The 16,177-nt window shown below is 37.3% G+C and overlaps 1 protein-coding gene across 1 annotated transcript in view; it reads left to right on the top strand.

Annotated features, from left to right (window-relative positions):
* The window catches only part of CUL4A (cullin 4A), a 58,496-nt gene that overhangs the window by 32,733 nt on the left and 9,586 nt on the right, over positions 1–16,177 (top strand). The window contains exons 8-17 of the mRNA XM_072621914.1: positions 1,815–1,897; positions 3,581–3,648; positions 5,045–5,163; positions 7,917–8,109; positions 9,765–9,869; positions 10,161–10,271; positions 10,391–10,476; positions 10,593–10,700; positions 12,262–12,375; positions 13,849–13,954. Coding sequence (XP_072478015.1) covers positions 1,815–1,897; positions 3,581–3,648; positions 5,045–5,163; positions 7,917–8,109; positions 9,765–9,869; positions 10,161–10,271; positions 10,391–10,476; positions 10,593–10,700; positions 12,262–12,375; positions 13,849–13,954 — 1,093 coding nt within the window. The remainder of the gene's footprint in view (positions 1–1,814; positions 1,898–3,580; positions 3,649–5,044; positions 5,164–7,916; positions 8,110–9,764; positions 9,870–10,160; positions 10,272–10,390; positions 10,477–10,592; positions 10,701–12,261; positions 12,376–13,848; positions 13,955–16,177) is intronic.

Below are 16,177 nucleotides of genomic sequence, written 5' to 3'. Positions count from 1 at the left end.
TCCCATTAATATAAACTGCATGTTTAATTGAAAACTTTTGTAATATTCCCCAAAACAGAAATTCAGTAAGATAACACAAAATGGAAATAATGCAAAAAATATTTTAAATTGCCTTGGGCAGCTAGTAGGATGGAGCAAAGAACCTGGAGACCTGAAGATCTGACTTCAAATGTGACCTCAGACACTTGTGGCCATGTGAGCCTGAGCATGTCCCTTAACCCTGTTGGCCTCAGTTTCCTCATCTATAGAAGGAGTTGGAGACAGAAATGGCAAATCACCCAAGTGTCCTTGCCAGGAAAACCCCAAATGGAGTCATGAAGAGTTGGACACAACTGAAACAACCCAACAACACCAATAAAAAGATGTTTCTGCAGATATATGAGGAAAAGAGTCTTAGGATCACAGATCTTTAGGAGACCTCCAAGGCTATAACCTCCTCATTTTAGACAAGGCCTTAGATGTGACTTGCCCAGCATCATGATGTATAAGATATATATAGATATATATGTATATATAAGAGAGGTAGGATTTGAAACCAGGTCCTGTGACTCCAGAGCCACAAATGTTGTTTCCATTATACTCTATGAATTGAAATTCAAAAACAAAACACAAACTAAAAATGAACATTTTTCCCAAAAATTATTCTTAGAATCATAAAATATTTGTGTTGGAAAGAACATTCCAGGTTATATAGTTCATTACCTCTCTTTTTTCAGATGATAAAAAGGGCCCAGAGAAATGAAGTGAATTACTCAGGAGCATCTTGCTAATTAGCTGGCCCTGGAAATCGGTCTTCTGAATTCTGGCCTGTCTGTCACTTTTTCAGACTCTGCTAATGCCCTGACAATGGTTTCTTTGCATGTAGCTTGGTTAAGCAAGTCCTTTGAACTTTTCTCCAAAGTGTCACTCATGTAGTTGCCACAGTCTCTGGCTGTGTGGTTTTCTCCTTATTTGGCCGAGGACATTCCAGAACAGAACTTTGCCATCTCTTTAGCTGTTGAGTAGCAAAGTTGTTGCCATTAAAAAGCAACTCTCGGGCTGGTTTGGAGTAGAGAAGAGAAGCCTTATACTGCTTTATGGAGCCTATTTTTTATCAACTCTACATCCAAGCAGATGTTGAATGGGATGAGAAGTCTAACAGTAAGGTCTTATATCTTCTAATTCAATAAATTGTTCAGGTAAACGAGTGTTTTTATCCAGACAGGGGAAGCCCATGGAATTTCACCAAAAAAAACAGAATGTAGATCATCATGCCAAATGAATTCAGCTCTCAGCATCCAACTGATCCTAGGGCAGCGCAACCAAACCAAACCAAACTGTGCTCTTTCATGGCACCGTAATAGAAACAACGTGCAGCAACTTTTCTCAGAATGAATTTTAGTGATTAAGCCAAGAACAAAGAGGGAGACTGTGTTGGCAGTAAAGTTAGCGTTCAGGGGGAGAAGGGGAAGAGGTTGGGAGGGAGCAAATGTGAAAGGAAGAGAAAATAAACCGTTGTTAATTAAAAAATAAGCGTTGGACTTGGAGTCGACGAACCTGAATGTTCAAATCATGACTTACTGCTTAGTACTCTATGTGACTCTGGGCCTCATCTTCTTCATCTATAAAATGAGTGAGTTGTACTACGTCTCTTAACAACTATAATTCTAAAATCTTGGCATTTTGTATCTAGCCTAATCTCTAAATAAATTTTGAGGAAAATGATAATTTTTTTTAATTTTTAACTTTCCAGAAGAAAGTGATCATAGAAATCAATGGTGACTTTAGTGTTACTTCTGTGACATCATTGATCTCTTGGCATTTTTGTTTGAAAGGTCCCAGAATACCTTAACCATGTAAACAAACGTTTAGAAGAAGAAGGAGACAGAGTAATAACCTATTTAGATCACAGCACACAGTGAGTACTATTTACTTTCTCTACTTTTACCATAGTTAAAATTTTCTTCTTTTGGTATATTAATTCTGAGTAGTTCTGGTGGTAGTAGTATAATAATATGTCACATTGTTAACATTTATGAAGCATTCACAAAGCAAACCTTCACTTAGTGCTGTGTCATAATGAAGTGAAATTGGTTTTCAAGGAATCGGCAGCAAGTTGGGTGTAGTGGTGTAGAGGGCTTTGCCATCATCACCTTTGAATTTATACACTTAGAATAGCTACCTACTCTGCCTAATGGTAGATGTTCCCTGTTTTCAAGGAAATTAATTCAGGCCGGGCTATTTAAAAAGTTCTAGGTAAAAAGAGACCAAGTGGTGAGACTCAACTGGAATTTACCGAGTGTTGAATGTTTGAGAGTTTCATTAGGTATACCTCAGATATTGAATCTTCAGTCCCATGTTTATTCACATAATTCCCCCTTTCCTTTTAGGAAAAAACAGTGTCCCATTTCCCCCAAGTTGGAAGCACTCATGAGCTTTATCCCACTACTGCCCAACCCCAGAACTTTGTTCCATTTTCTGACCTAGGCCTGTTGACTCCTCCTTAAGCACCCAGTGGTTCCCTGCTCTCAGAGATTCTCCACATTGATGTTGAATGTCCTTTTGGCACCTCCACAGTGTCCTCTCCCCAGCTCAGGAGCTGTGACAGCCCAGCCACCCACATGGCAGGGGTTACAGGGTGCCCATTCATTTTTCACCGTAAAATAACTCGATGGGCAGGTAGGACATAGAGAATGAACGTAAACTTCCATCTGTTGATGTTGGTGTCTTCATTATTCAGAACCCAAGAATGGGACTGAATGCCTGCAGTAATGATGTGTACCTTTCATTCTTGTGGGGCTTTAGTGTTCTCCCTGATCTCACTCAGGTTTTCTGATTTTACTTCAACCCTTCATTTCTCTCTTTATTTTCTTTTTCTCATCCTCTTGTAACCCTTGGTCTATTTGTAGCCTTACTTTATTTCTTCTTCTGTCAACATCATGAGAGTAAGACTTGTGAGGAATCCCACTGGAGTGTTCTCTTCGCCCCATTTCTGTGTGGTTACCTTTGGAGCTTAGCTCGTCCTCTGTTTTCTGCTGTGCTTTAGGAAGCCGTGTTGTATGCTTGTCTCCTCTGGAGCAGGGCACCCCCCATTTTCAGCTCGTTTATCTCAGTCCCTTTCAGTATTTTGTCTTTTTTTTAGATAGCTGAAGAATAAGGAGATTATCATCCTTTTACTACGTATAGATGGACTTGGTCGACCTATATTGTTTTTCTCCCCATTTGTACAGCTTACCACTATAAGCCCCATTGATTACTTACATAGGTCAGGAGATATATTTCAGAGAGCTAAAATAGAATTTTTTTTTTTAAAACAAGTCATTATGTAGAATGCATTTTGATTTTTTTAATGATTTCAAAAATGACTTCAAGATCTTACAATGCTTCAGTTTTTATGAGCAAACAATTTTCAGCATTATGCAGTGAAAATTTTCTGGTTATTCTAGTTTCCTTATTTGTTATGTTCTAGATTAATGGATATTTTCTATATTTGCTTCAGAGATAGAAAGTTCCACTTGTCACATGGAATAGTCAAGTGTATCAGTTCCTTTAAGGCTTATAATATTTTTGGGGTCTTTAATTTTTTTTTTTCTTTATATAGGAAACCACTAATAGCTTGTGTGGAGAAGCAGCTTTTAGGTGAACATTTAACGGCGATTCTACAAAAAGGTAAAAGTTTCAATATAATAATATAATTTGCTCTGCAGTAATTTGTATAAGTTTGTATAATATAAGTTATATCCTTCATGATCTGCATATTTATTTCATGAATGAGGTAGCTTGATGAAGTGGAACCCAATCTGTGAAATCATAACCTTAATTCAGTTTCAGTTCTGCTACTTGTCGCTACAAAAGTTAGGAATTCAGTTTTCTTACCTATAATATGAAGGACTAGATCTTTGGGTCCCTTCCAGCCCTGATGCTCTGTGAATCAGAGTATTTATTAAGCTCCTACTTTGTGCCAGGTGCTCTGAGAGTTGCTGGGATACAAAGACAAAAACAAACCAAATAAAAAAAAATAGCAGTCCTTGTTCTCAGGGAGCTTACATTTTATCCAAGAGAATACTTAATTAACACAAGTATGCATAATGGTTTTTGTTTTATGAACACTGATCTTAGAATATAGTGGTGATTGCATCATATCTGGTAAAAATTGTAGGTCCTGAGAGAAAAAGAACCTTACATATTAAAATTTGAGGGGGAACTGAAGACAGATGTGATGTAACTTACTGCTAAACTTTGTGCTGAATGATTTCTGTGCTAGAAGGTCTCAAGGTCACCCCTTTGAAATGTGACTGACAGGCCAAAGAACATAAAGAGTTAATGCTACTGTCACCTGATTACTTCAGAAAAGCAAGATGGAAAGATTATCTAATGCCTACATAAAAATTAAGGTGTAGAAAAACTAAAAATTAAAAGTTTTAATAGAGCCATCAAAGAGAAGTAAAACGACCAAAAAGTACAAATTATTGGGATTTGTTATGCATGTCAGACTATGGGTTGAAAAATTATTTGGGGAATGAAAAATGGAATAAACTGGCTCAGGAAGCACTTTATTCATGGGTTTCTTGGTAAGAATTTGTATGACTGCCTGATAGAATAAAAATATAGAGACTACTCTGAAGACTTAATTCTGCTTTTAAAAATTGTTTTCAATTATTTGGATACCAGAAAAGTAAACATTAAAAATGGAATGACTATTTTATTAATTGACAAAAAAAAATTTAAATCTCTTTACAAGATGTTCATGTTTGAAAGAAATATAGAATTATGGGGGGAAATTATGTCATTTTTGTTTTGGCAGGTACGTTTTATGTCTAATCCTAGATTAAAAATGAATTTAATCTCAGTTGAGGCAGAAGCTATAAGGTCTCTTAGGAGTTCACCATATTGGGGCTGAAGTTAGTGTGGCTATCAGTTGACAACCTACTGGAGTGCAGAACTCCTGAGCTGAAGTGATTTTCCAGCCCCAGCCTCCCCAGCAGTAGAAATTACAGCTGTGACTTTTTTACACCCAGCTATTAAATTAATAAATGCATTAATTTTTTTTTTAATTTCATTTTAGGACTTGATAACTTGCTTGATGAAAACAGGGTACCTGATCTCACACAGATGTACCAGTTGTTCAGTCGAGTAAAAGGAGGGCAACAGATCCTACTGCAGCACTGGAGTGAATATATCAAGGTATTTCAGAACAGTGTTGTGGAAAATGCTTGGCACTATTCAAAATTTCTCTATAGTTCTGCTCTTTTCATCAAAAATTCTTAGAATGTCCACTGTTTGATTAAAGGATTTTCTTCTTTATAGGATAATACTCAGTTTTGCTGGGTTAATAATCTTGGCTATAATCCTATATCCTTTGCCATAGTGGTGGCTGCTAATCATGTGTGATCATGTGGCTCCTCTGAACTTGGATCTTCCTGGTCACTTGCAGTATTTTCTTGGTTTTGATAGTTCTGAGTTTTGTCTGTGATATTCCTGGAAATTTTCTTGTGAGGATTTCTTTTAGGAGATGAGCAGTGGGTTCTTTCTGTTTCTACTTAGCCCTCTTGTTCTAAGAAATCTCCATAGCTTTCAAGATTTCTTGACATTGGATGTCTGTACTCACATTCCTATAATCCAGTGATCTTCAAGTTTTTTTATCTGTTTTTCCAAATTATTTGTTTCTGTTTTGAGATACCTTACATTTTCTAAGTTTTCAGTCTTTTGGCTTTGTTTTCATATTTCTTGTTTTCTCATAACAGTCCATTCTCATTTTCAGAGAGTTTGTTTCTTGGACAAGATTTTGTTCCTCTTATACAAGCTATTAATTCCCTTTTTAATTTGTTTTCACAGCTCTCTTTTCTTTTTCAATTTTTCTTCTACCATTGTCATTTCATTCATAAAAACTTCTTTTTAACTCTATCTCTAAAATAATTCTAGTTGAATTTGTTTCCACTCTGTGGTTTTTTTTGAGGCTTTCATTCATTTTCTGGATTTGTGTCTTGAGCATCTCTTTCACCATAATAATTCTTTATGGTGGGGCCATTTTGTTGCTTGCTTGTTCATCCAGCTGACTTCCTGACTCTGGACTTGATGTGAGGCCTGGGTTCTGCATTCTTCTGGGATGGAGGTCTGGACAGGCCTTGCAGCTGCTTTGTGGGGTTATTTAGTGTTGTGTTAATCCCGGATCTCAGGGACATCTCAGGCTGGGGACCTGTAAGCTTTCATTGATTCTGATTGCTTCCCGCCTCGTTTGATCCCTCCAAGCTCCTGACCTGGGGTTAGGACTGGGCAACAGTAGACTTAGTCATGATAAGCCAGCTGGAAGCTCTCTGTTGGTTTGGTGGTACAGAACTGCAGGCTCATCTTTGGTCTGCGACTCCTGCCCTGCTTTTTTTTCCCTGCAGGCTTCAGACCTAGCTAGAACCCGGGAATGAGAACTTATGTGTGCTTCTGAACTTGTTTGTCTTTTATTACACTACCTAAGGCCCCCCTCCCTGGAAACAACACCGGGGCTCAGGACCTCACCTCATTGTACCCTGACTTTGTGACCTAGAAATGGGATACAAGCAACAAATCTGCAAGTTAACACCTGTTCAGTTACTGAGGCCCACTTTTTGAGTCTGGGAATGCTGCACATGCAGCCTGCTGCTGGATAGACCATGTTCCCCATTGTCTGCAGATGTCTCTTTTTCCATGTTCTGACCTGGGCTAGGCAGATTATTCATCAGGATGTTCTCTGGAGTTTCCCCATCAGGATTTTGTCTGGTGCAAAGTTTTGAGGGGATGTTCACTGTGCTGCTTCCTGCTGCTTCACTGCCTTCAGATTTGTTGTTAGATTTTGCTCTTAATCTGCAGAGTTGATGTTAATGAATGTTAACTCGTTAACAGTTGTGATGGATTTCAATTCTTAATTTTCTTAACGTATACTGCTATCATAACTTAAGATGATGTTGCAAATTATTAGTCATTGTTATAGGCACAGATTAAAAGAATTAGGGGTTGTTCTTACGCTGCAAAAAAAAAGATTATTCTTTGTGGCCTTAAACTGGTTTTGTTTTTTTTAAGAGATAGGACTTTTTGTAATTCCACTTATAAAACTTAAGGTCTGCTTATGCCTTTGAGCAGAAAGACCAATGTACAATAACTAACGCAACTAGAAACAGAAGAAAGACGTTGGGGGCGGGGGGCAGGAATCTTTGCAGTAAATTACTCTGAAGGAGGTCTTATGTACAAAATTCTAATGAATTAACACATAAATAAGATTAAAAGCCTTTCCTTAGTTGCCAAATAGAAATAGTTTTCTTCTTTCTTTCCCTCCTTCCCCCTCTTAGTCTGGAAGTACAGTGGCCAATCATAGCCCCGTTCTCAATATTGACTTGAAGGGAAGTTCGGACCTCTGTTTCCAACCTGAGCCAGTTTATTCTTTTGGCATCCTAGGGGTATCCCTTCCCAGAGGCTCACCATATTGTGGCTGGGCTAGACACCCAGGCTTTGCTGTGGCTAAGAGCTCCAAATTTCAATATTCCTCAGCCAGCACTTCAGGTTGTATGCTGCCTCTTCCAGCTGACTCATAATACCCAAAAGAAGAAACCTGTTGAGAAACATTGTCAAAATGGTTAACTTTTATAATGGGAAAGTTGCCTAAGAAATTGAACTCTGAACTTGGCCTTATTTTCGTAACTAGATAAGAATGGCTTAGTTTGGTTAAGCATGTCTTTTTAAGTTTATTTTAATGGATGTTAAAAGACTGCAGAATTTTTCAGCATTTTAAAGTTACTTTAGACTTAGCACTTAAGTACTGAATTTGGAAAGTGGTTTCAATATAAAATGAACTTAGGGTTATTAGAAATTCATTTCTAATCCCCTCTCTATCTTAAATTGTATGTTTAATATAAGTATAAGAAAATAATTGTAGATACCATGTATGATTTGGTATTCATTTGTTTTTACAGACTTTTGGAACAACAATAGTAGTTAATCCTGAAAAGGACAAAGATATGGTGCAAGAACTACTAGATTTTAAGGATAAAGTGGACCACATCATAGAAGTATGCTTTCAGAAGAACGAAAAATTCATTAACTTGATGAAAGAATCCTTTGAAACATTTATCAACAAGAGACCAAATAAGCCCGCAGAACTAATAGGTAAGAAAAAATTATTTCCATAAAAACATCTTTTAAATGTTTAAGAAAAAATAAAGGAAAATTCAAACAAAAGACAAATTAGTTGAAACATGAATATAAAATATATATAAGATTTATTCTACAAAAAAAAATTCTGGAAAAAAATTTGTCCTGCCTTTATTGTCATTTAGACTTGGATTTTCAGAGAAAACCATTGTGAAATAACTCACCACATGAGAATAGATATTCCATTAAAAAAATTTGAGTTTGATTTCCAAAAGTAGAATTACTCAATGGAATGAGGGATAAGTGTTGCCCATTTAAGACTAATTTGAACACAAAATATTTCTTAATTTGTGTAAGTTGTAATAACTTCAGAGCTGCAGCTGATGAAGACTGAATGTGCCAGAATGTATGTGATTTCCCTTCCTGCCAACAGGAGGAAACTTTGATTAGGTTAATTTAATTGAGATGGCATGTTGTATGTCAGATATGAGTAAAACTGTGAGACTCAGTGTCTATTGTCACAGACCTAGTCTCTGTCTTAAGGGGCACATCCTCTTTGCCATCTTTGTATCATATTGTCCACAGAGGGCTTAAATTAGATGAGATTTCACAAGCTAACAAGGTTATCCACTGGGTGTTATTAAAGGTACCCCTGACTGTTTATACAAGGAAGAAGGAGAGCTAACTTTTTTTAACAGCTCTACTTATCACTCTGTACTAATAAATAAGCAGGTACATACTCGTGAGAGCACAATACCTTGAACATTTGTAGTATTTAATGAATGTTTGTTAAATTGAGAGGAAAAATTTCAAATGAAAGCAAATTTTGAATCTGCTTTATAAAATAATTAACTGCTAATGTCAGAATGTATAATTCAGGATTCTCCAGAAGCTTCATTTCTTAAATTTGTGTATCACTCGGGAAAATTATTTGGCATATTATGCACTCCACCATCATCAGTTTCTGTAACTAAGGATTCCTTTGGGTTTTATACTTACCGTCCATCTCTGAGAGCGCTCTTTGTCTGCTTTGTCTCTTGTGTGTAAAGCTTTGCATGCACATGTAGCAGACCGGGCAGTTCCTATTTAACTTTCCCCACCTAAAACTCAAAGAAAGCCCTTTTTTCCAGGTAAGGAGAGGAAGTCATAAATGAAGAAAATATATCTCAAAATCCAACATTTCAGTGTCATTATTAATATATCATGATATATCAGTGCATGTTTACTTATTTAGCCCACTGTATTCAAACCCCTCTTTGAAAATTACTAACATCTTAACAGCCCAAATGAAAAAATATTATAAAATATGAAAATACCTTCCATTTCACAATATATTCTAATACTGTTTGGCCAACATAATGTCACGTATAGAGAACTAGTCTTGGAGTCAGTGAGCTCAAATCTCACTTCTGATACTCTGGGATATCCTGTACAGTCCCCATAACCTCAGTGATCCTCTCTCAAGCTATTAGTTGCAGAAGAGTTGGCTCTTTCTATTGGTGCAAGGAGATTCACCATTCCTCACAGGAAGTTAGTTCCCTAAAATGATGAAATCAAAGATCTGATTCACAAAACTATTTCACAACGATATCTGGTCTAATTATGTTTTTCTTATTTTTATATTTTAAATGCATATGTGAAAATAATTTTCAATTATTTTGATATCTTAGCAAAACATGTTGATTCCAAGCTAAGAGCTGGTAATAAAGAAGCAACAGATGAAGAACTGGAACGAATTCTTGACAAAATCATGATAATATTCAGATTTATTCATGGTAAGAAATAACTTCTTACATTGGACAAAATCGTCTTCAGAAGTGTTAACAGTGCTGGATGGATTGAGTTCCTTTATGTGGGCCTAGGTTTTATTTATAACCACATATAAATCATATCAGTTTTAATAAGAAACTGGAGAAGGAAACAACAGTCGTTTAAGTATCATAAAAAGCTACTTTTATTCCTAAATAAATACTACTCAGGGATCTTTAGATTGAAAATAACTTTGAATGTTAATTTCTCCTTATAACTCATGATGTAATTTCATTCTTGTTTTGACCCATAAATAGGTAAAGATGTTTTTGAGGCATTTTATAAGAAAGATTTGGCAAAAAGACTCCTTGTTGGAAAAAGTGCTTCTGTGGATGCTGAGAAGTCTATGTTGTCGAAACTGAAACACGGTGAGCAATCGCAGCAGTAAGGTTCTTTGCCGTGTTGATTTGTGGGGATTCTTCGCAGGGACTATTTTTACTTCTTTTATACTTCTCCTATTTCTTACAACCTTTTCCTTTTGAGACAGAATGTGGCGCTGCTTTCACCAGCAAGCTGGAGGGGATGTTCAAGGACATGGAACTCTCCAAAGACATCATGATTCAGTTTAAACAGGTACGTTTTGTTGACTAAGTAGATGGGCAGATTATTTTTAAAATGTATTGTCTGTGTTTGAATTATGGGAAAATGAAGTTATTTTTTAAAAAATGAACATCTGTGTTTGTTTTTAGTACATGCAGAATCAAAGTGACCCAGGTAGCATAGACCTGACAGTTAATATACTCACTATGGGGTACTGGCCAACATACACACCCATGGAAGTGCATTTAACTCCAGAGGTAAGTGCTCTAAAAAGAAGTATGATTTATGATCCACCTGTTGATAGTTGGATAGGAAGCAGAGTATGTCTAAAAGCTGCCATCTTAGGGTAAACTCTTCTGTGCAGACATATACTGTTAGATCACCATTCATCCACGATACATTATTTGCCTGTTGAAGTTGTAATATTGTTAAAAGCTTATCTGGGGCAATTTGGAAATGATTGCTTTCTTTTTCCACCAATTTCTATTTCTTTTGTGGTTCGTCACTGTGTGACCTCCTCTTAACCTGATGACTGTAAAAGTAAGAATCATAGATAATGCAGTGACCTCAGACACTGTCTGCCCGACCCTGGGTACCTGGGATCTGCTGCGTGCCTCAGATCCTCGTCTGTGAAATGCTGATAATGAGAGCGCTGCTTCCCAGAGCTGTTGTGAGGATACAATAAAATAGTATTTAATGCACTATCAGAATGCTGACTGTTACTGTTGTTATGGCATTTCTATAAACATCAGCTGCGTGGAGATCTGGGTGCTATACACACACAGCTGCTGTTTCAGAGAGCTTTTAATTTAATTTATGATATTTATAATCTGATGGCATGCCCACAGACTGAATAGATGTTGAACAAATGGTTGTGTTGCTGCTCAGTCGTGACTGACTCTTCGTGACCCCAGATACTGGAGGGCTTTGCCATTTCCTTCTTCAGCTCATTTGACAGATGAGGAAACTGAGGCAAACAGGGCTAAGTGAGTTGCCCAGGGTCACACAGCTAGTCAGTGTCTGTGGCCAGATTTGAACTCAGGAAAATGAGTTTTCTTGATTCCCAGCCCGGAACTCTTGTCTACGTTATTTAAACAAGTTGTGGTGAAAGTAGAAATGATTATTCATTGGACACTACTTCATCTTTAACTTTGTTAGCATACTGACCATGATGGGGTCAAATATAGATAATTCAGGGTAATTAATAATCATTATTTTAAAAAATTAAATTTAAATCCAGAGGATGTTGGGAACTCATAAGTATTCTAAAGCATTGTTCTGTTTATATTTGTAGTAGCACCTTGAAAATGTCAGTTCACTCTGAATAGATTTAAAAATATCTTTTGTACAGCTGCTGAGAGATATTAGCACTATTCAGCTGTATCTAGGGTAACAGAACCTCTCTGTTTTTGTACAGTATTCACCACATAGCAAAGATTCTAGCAAAAGTTTGTTTAAACAAGTTTAAATAGATTCATCTTTTGGTTATCTATTTTTCATAGCATATAATTTTCCGGTTAGACAATGACTGAACCATGCATTGTAACTTTCAGAAATGGGGACATAAGTAGCCAATAACACTTCTGACAATGCCACCATCAAATAGGGGGAAAATATTTTATTTCACCTAAGTTAAAAAATAATCTTCCTAAAAGCTATATGAAGAAGACTGACGCTACTCTAAGTAAATCTGAGATGTTGGGTTTTTCATTTAAATTTAGACTTCTGGAGAAGTCATAGATTTCATCTAGTACAGTATTCTGGGTTTTAGGTAAATAAAATTTAGCATAAGTAAATTTTTTCCTTTTATATTGACAGATGGTTAAACTTCAAGAAGTGTTTAAGACATTTTATCTTGGAAAACACAGTGGTCGAAAACTTCAATGGCAAACCACTTTGGGACACGCTGTTTTGAAAGCAGAGTTTAAAGAAGTATGTTAACTGAGCTTCTATTTCACTTAATGTTGGATTCATAAGCGTGAACATTTTATCGAGATCTTTTAAATTTTTTTAAACAAATGAGGTTTGTCCTCTCCCCCATGGAAATGTTAGTTTGAAATAAAGTGGTGATTTTACTCTAGAACATAAGAAAAGGAAATGATTCAGTAGTGACACTTAATTCTATACCATAGACTGTATTCCTTACCTTAGGCAACATTAGTCATTAAGGAATCACCAAAGAACGGGGGAAACAATACAAATACTTTATCTTTAAAAATAAATTGGTTTCTAATAAATTAAAATTTGGTGTTGTAATATAGTATTTGCAATTAAAATTTTAAAAAAATTGCAATTAAAATTTGCAATTAAAATTAAAACTCATGTCATGTTTCCTAAGGTATTAAATAAGCAAAATGTTCCTTAGTTACATTTTGTTCTGTCTTTATTATTCTATATTAGAAAAAGCAAGAACAGTTATTTTCTGGTTTATCTTAATGAAAATCTACTATAAATTGTAAACATCAAAATAATGGCATGAACTTTGATAACAATTTAATTTTTCGAAAGATGCTTTTGTGTGCATATTCCCAGTAATCTCTTTATCTTCTGTTTTGCAATATGCTTCTGGTACATTGTTTTTGCACAAATTCATTTTCTCTCTAAGTAGGCATGATAAAATAATTCTGAATCAAAACTAGCGCAGATGATCTCACCTGTTTTATTTGGTAAGGAATTATTTCCCAAACCAATTAAGTAATCTCAGAGAGATTTTTTTCTTAGTAGGGAAAAAAAGTTGAAATAAATAAATGGAGCCAAACTGAGCTTGTACTTGGTGGTGTATGTTAGACTTACTTGGGGAACCTGGGCTTAAAGAGTTTCATTCCATTCAGTAGCAGCCTTTGGGAAAATAGTGAGGAAGTTAGTTATCAAGGACCTTTGGTTCCATTGATGTGGGAATTCCTTCCACCTGTACAGATGGCAGCCAGCTGCTAATTTATTGCCTAAATGGGAATATTTAATTAAAATGCAAGTCATTTTTTTCTTCCTTCATAGCTTTGGTTCTCCCTTCTCTTCCTCCATCCCTTCCTTTTTTAAAAAAAAAATGATTAAACCTGTGATTTCATTGGGAACCTCCTAGCAAGGAATTTCCTCTTACAATGCAGACAGGCTAGTTTATTAACATGGTATTAGAGGTATTAAAGTCTAGGAATTTAGATGCTGGGAGATTGATGCTGAATCTAGGTCTTCTTAACTCTGAACTATGTAGCCACTAAGCTACCCCTTCCTCTCTTCTGTCATTTAGTCTTTGATTCCTTTTTAATTCCTGTTGGTTAACTTTTGAAGAAAATGCCCATTGACTTTAAAAGGAACTCAGTAGGACAAGGATAAGAGATTAGCATGAGGGTGGAGGGGTATACTGTTTCAGAAATAAACATTAATTTATTTACCTTTTTTTTCCCTTAGGGAAAGAAGGAGTTTCAAGTGTCACTCTTCCAGACATTAGTGCTCCTCATGTTTAATGAAGGAGATGAATTCAGTTTTGAAGAAATAAAAATGGCTACTGGTGTAGGTAGGGAAAATGACTGTATATTCATGGTATCCAGATAACATCTTCAAAGCATTTATTTGCTTCTGATGCTGCTGTGCTAGATACCCTATTTTCTTGAGGAGTTCACTACCTATTTCACTTTCTCTCCTCCCCAAACTCCTGCTTTGGTGCTATGGGATTGATCTTTTGTGGTGATGCCACCTCAGACTCCGGAGGGAGCCATCTGCAGTCAGCCCGATCTATAGCTTGCCCCTGGAGCCAGATGGCTCTGGAGGAAAAAGTGAGGCAGGTGACTGCACAGCCCTCCCTCATTTCAGTCCAACTCACTTGCAAATCATCGCATCGCTTCCCTGATGTCATGGTCCTCTTGGAGAACGAAGGACAGCCACAGCAGCATCATCCTCCCTAACCTCTCACCTCTGCCCTCTCCTCAAGTCCAGCTACATTCTGTGTCAAGTACTCAGGGAGAGTCCCACCTGGCACTCTCCACGGCTCACTTCTGTGGTCACAGAGTCTGGGAATCTTACGTCCAGCTATGTCTAATCTGTCTTCCCTATTCTTCACTCCTCACCCTCGTAGCAGCTTCTGTCCCTCTACCCTCTGAGCACTTACTGCTCTCCTCTGACTTCTCCTTGCTCCCTTCCACAAACCAGCTCACCATCATCCTGTTCTCTGGTCTCATGTCCTCATCACTTATCGGACTGCTGCTTAGCTCTTGTGAAAATCAAACTTGGGATTGCTCCTACTCCAGTACATCAGAGCAGAGCTTGAGGAAATCAGGAAGTTGTGCTGATTAGGGACATGAAGAACTGTTAGCTGACTTCCTTTGGGCTCTGTCTGTAGTGAGGCAGTGTTTGGATAAACTCTAGTTAGTGTATTTATTTCTTTCCACAGAAGCTCTTCCAAGTTGCCTTAACTTCTCAAGCCTCTGTCCATCTCCTTCTCCTATCCTTCCCACTGAAGAAGACGCCTTCTACTTTACTGAGAAAAGGGTTTTGCAGATGAGTTCTTTGTCTTAATCTCCAAACCTCCACATCACTCGCTACTTGTCTTTTCCCTGCTTCTGATAAAATGGTCCTCCTTGCCAAAGCTAACCCTTCCAGATGTCTTGTGGATTCTGTGCCCTTCTTTTCTTCAGCAGGTTTCGCCCCTTAAGCATCCTTTTTCTCTTTTTGTAATCTTTAAACCTGGTTACTCCCTTTAGACATGTCTAAGTCTCCATTACTCTCAAAAAACCTCCCCCCAGCATATAGTGAATTGAGCAACACGGAAAGAACAGTTAAAAAGACACTTGGTCTTTGGAAGGAAAGCTGTGTCAAATATGGACAGCATGCTGAAAAAGAGCAGGGACATCACCTTGCTGAGAAAGGTCCATATAGCCTATGAAAAAATAAAAGCTGTGGCTTTCCCAGTAGCAATATAATAGGCTGTGAGAGTTGGACTGTAAGGAAAGCTGAGCGCTGCAGAATCAACATTTTCAGATTATGGTACTGGAGAAGCCTTTGTAATAGTCCCTTGGACAGCAGGGAGATCAAATCAATCAATGTTTAAAGAAATTAATACTGGAAGGTCAAGGATTAAAGCCATATAATGAGAAAACATGACTCATTGGAAAAGACCCTGATGTTAGGAAAGATTGAAGGCAAAATGGATAGATAATGTCATGAAAACAGCAAACATAAGCTAGGACAGACTTTGAGAGAGAGTGAAGGATAGAAAGGTCTGGTGTGCTACGGTCCAAGGGGGTCATGAAGAGTTGGACACAAGAACAGCAAAAATGCACAATTTATATAATGAGTGTGGCAACCAGTCCTAACTCCAGAAGTTCAGTGATGAAGTGTTTTCCACCATTTGGTGGAGAAGTGATGGACTGTAGGTGCAGAGTAAATTGGAGAATTTCAGACATAACTAATACAGAAGAAATTTGTTTCGGTATATTGTTATAATTTTTATTTGTGGATGGGGGTTGTTGGGGATAGTGAGGCCGAGAAAAGGGAAACACAGAAAAGAGCAGAAGGAGCTTGAGAAGGGAAGCCCAGCAAGAACAGTGCCGAGCTGCCATGTTCAATGTACGTGCACGAGCGCCTGAGTGCCGTTGTGTTGGGGTAAAGACTTTGACTCGGCCCTCGAGTTTCCTCAGTCTGTGAAGCTCTCTGTCTCATTCCCTCATACCCTGGCTTCTGGCTTGTCCCCAGTTGAAACTGCTCTTTATAAAAGTTACCCATGATCTCTTAATTGCCAGAT

The sequence above is a fragment of the Notamacropus eugenii genome, chromosome 6, assembly GCF_028372415.1.
Source record: "Notamacropus eugenii isolate mMacEug1 chromosome 6, mMacEug1.pri_v2, whole genome shotgun sequence".
NCBI lineage: Eukaryota > Metazoa > Chordata > Mammalia > Diprotodontia > Macropodidae > Notamacropus > Notamacropus eugenii.
This window is presented reverse-complemented; position numbering and strand designations above follow the sequence as displayed.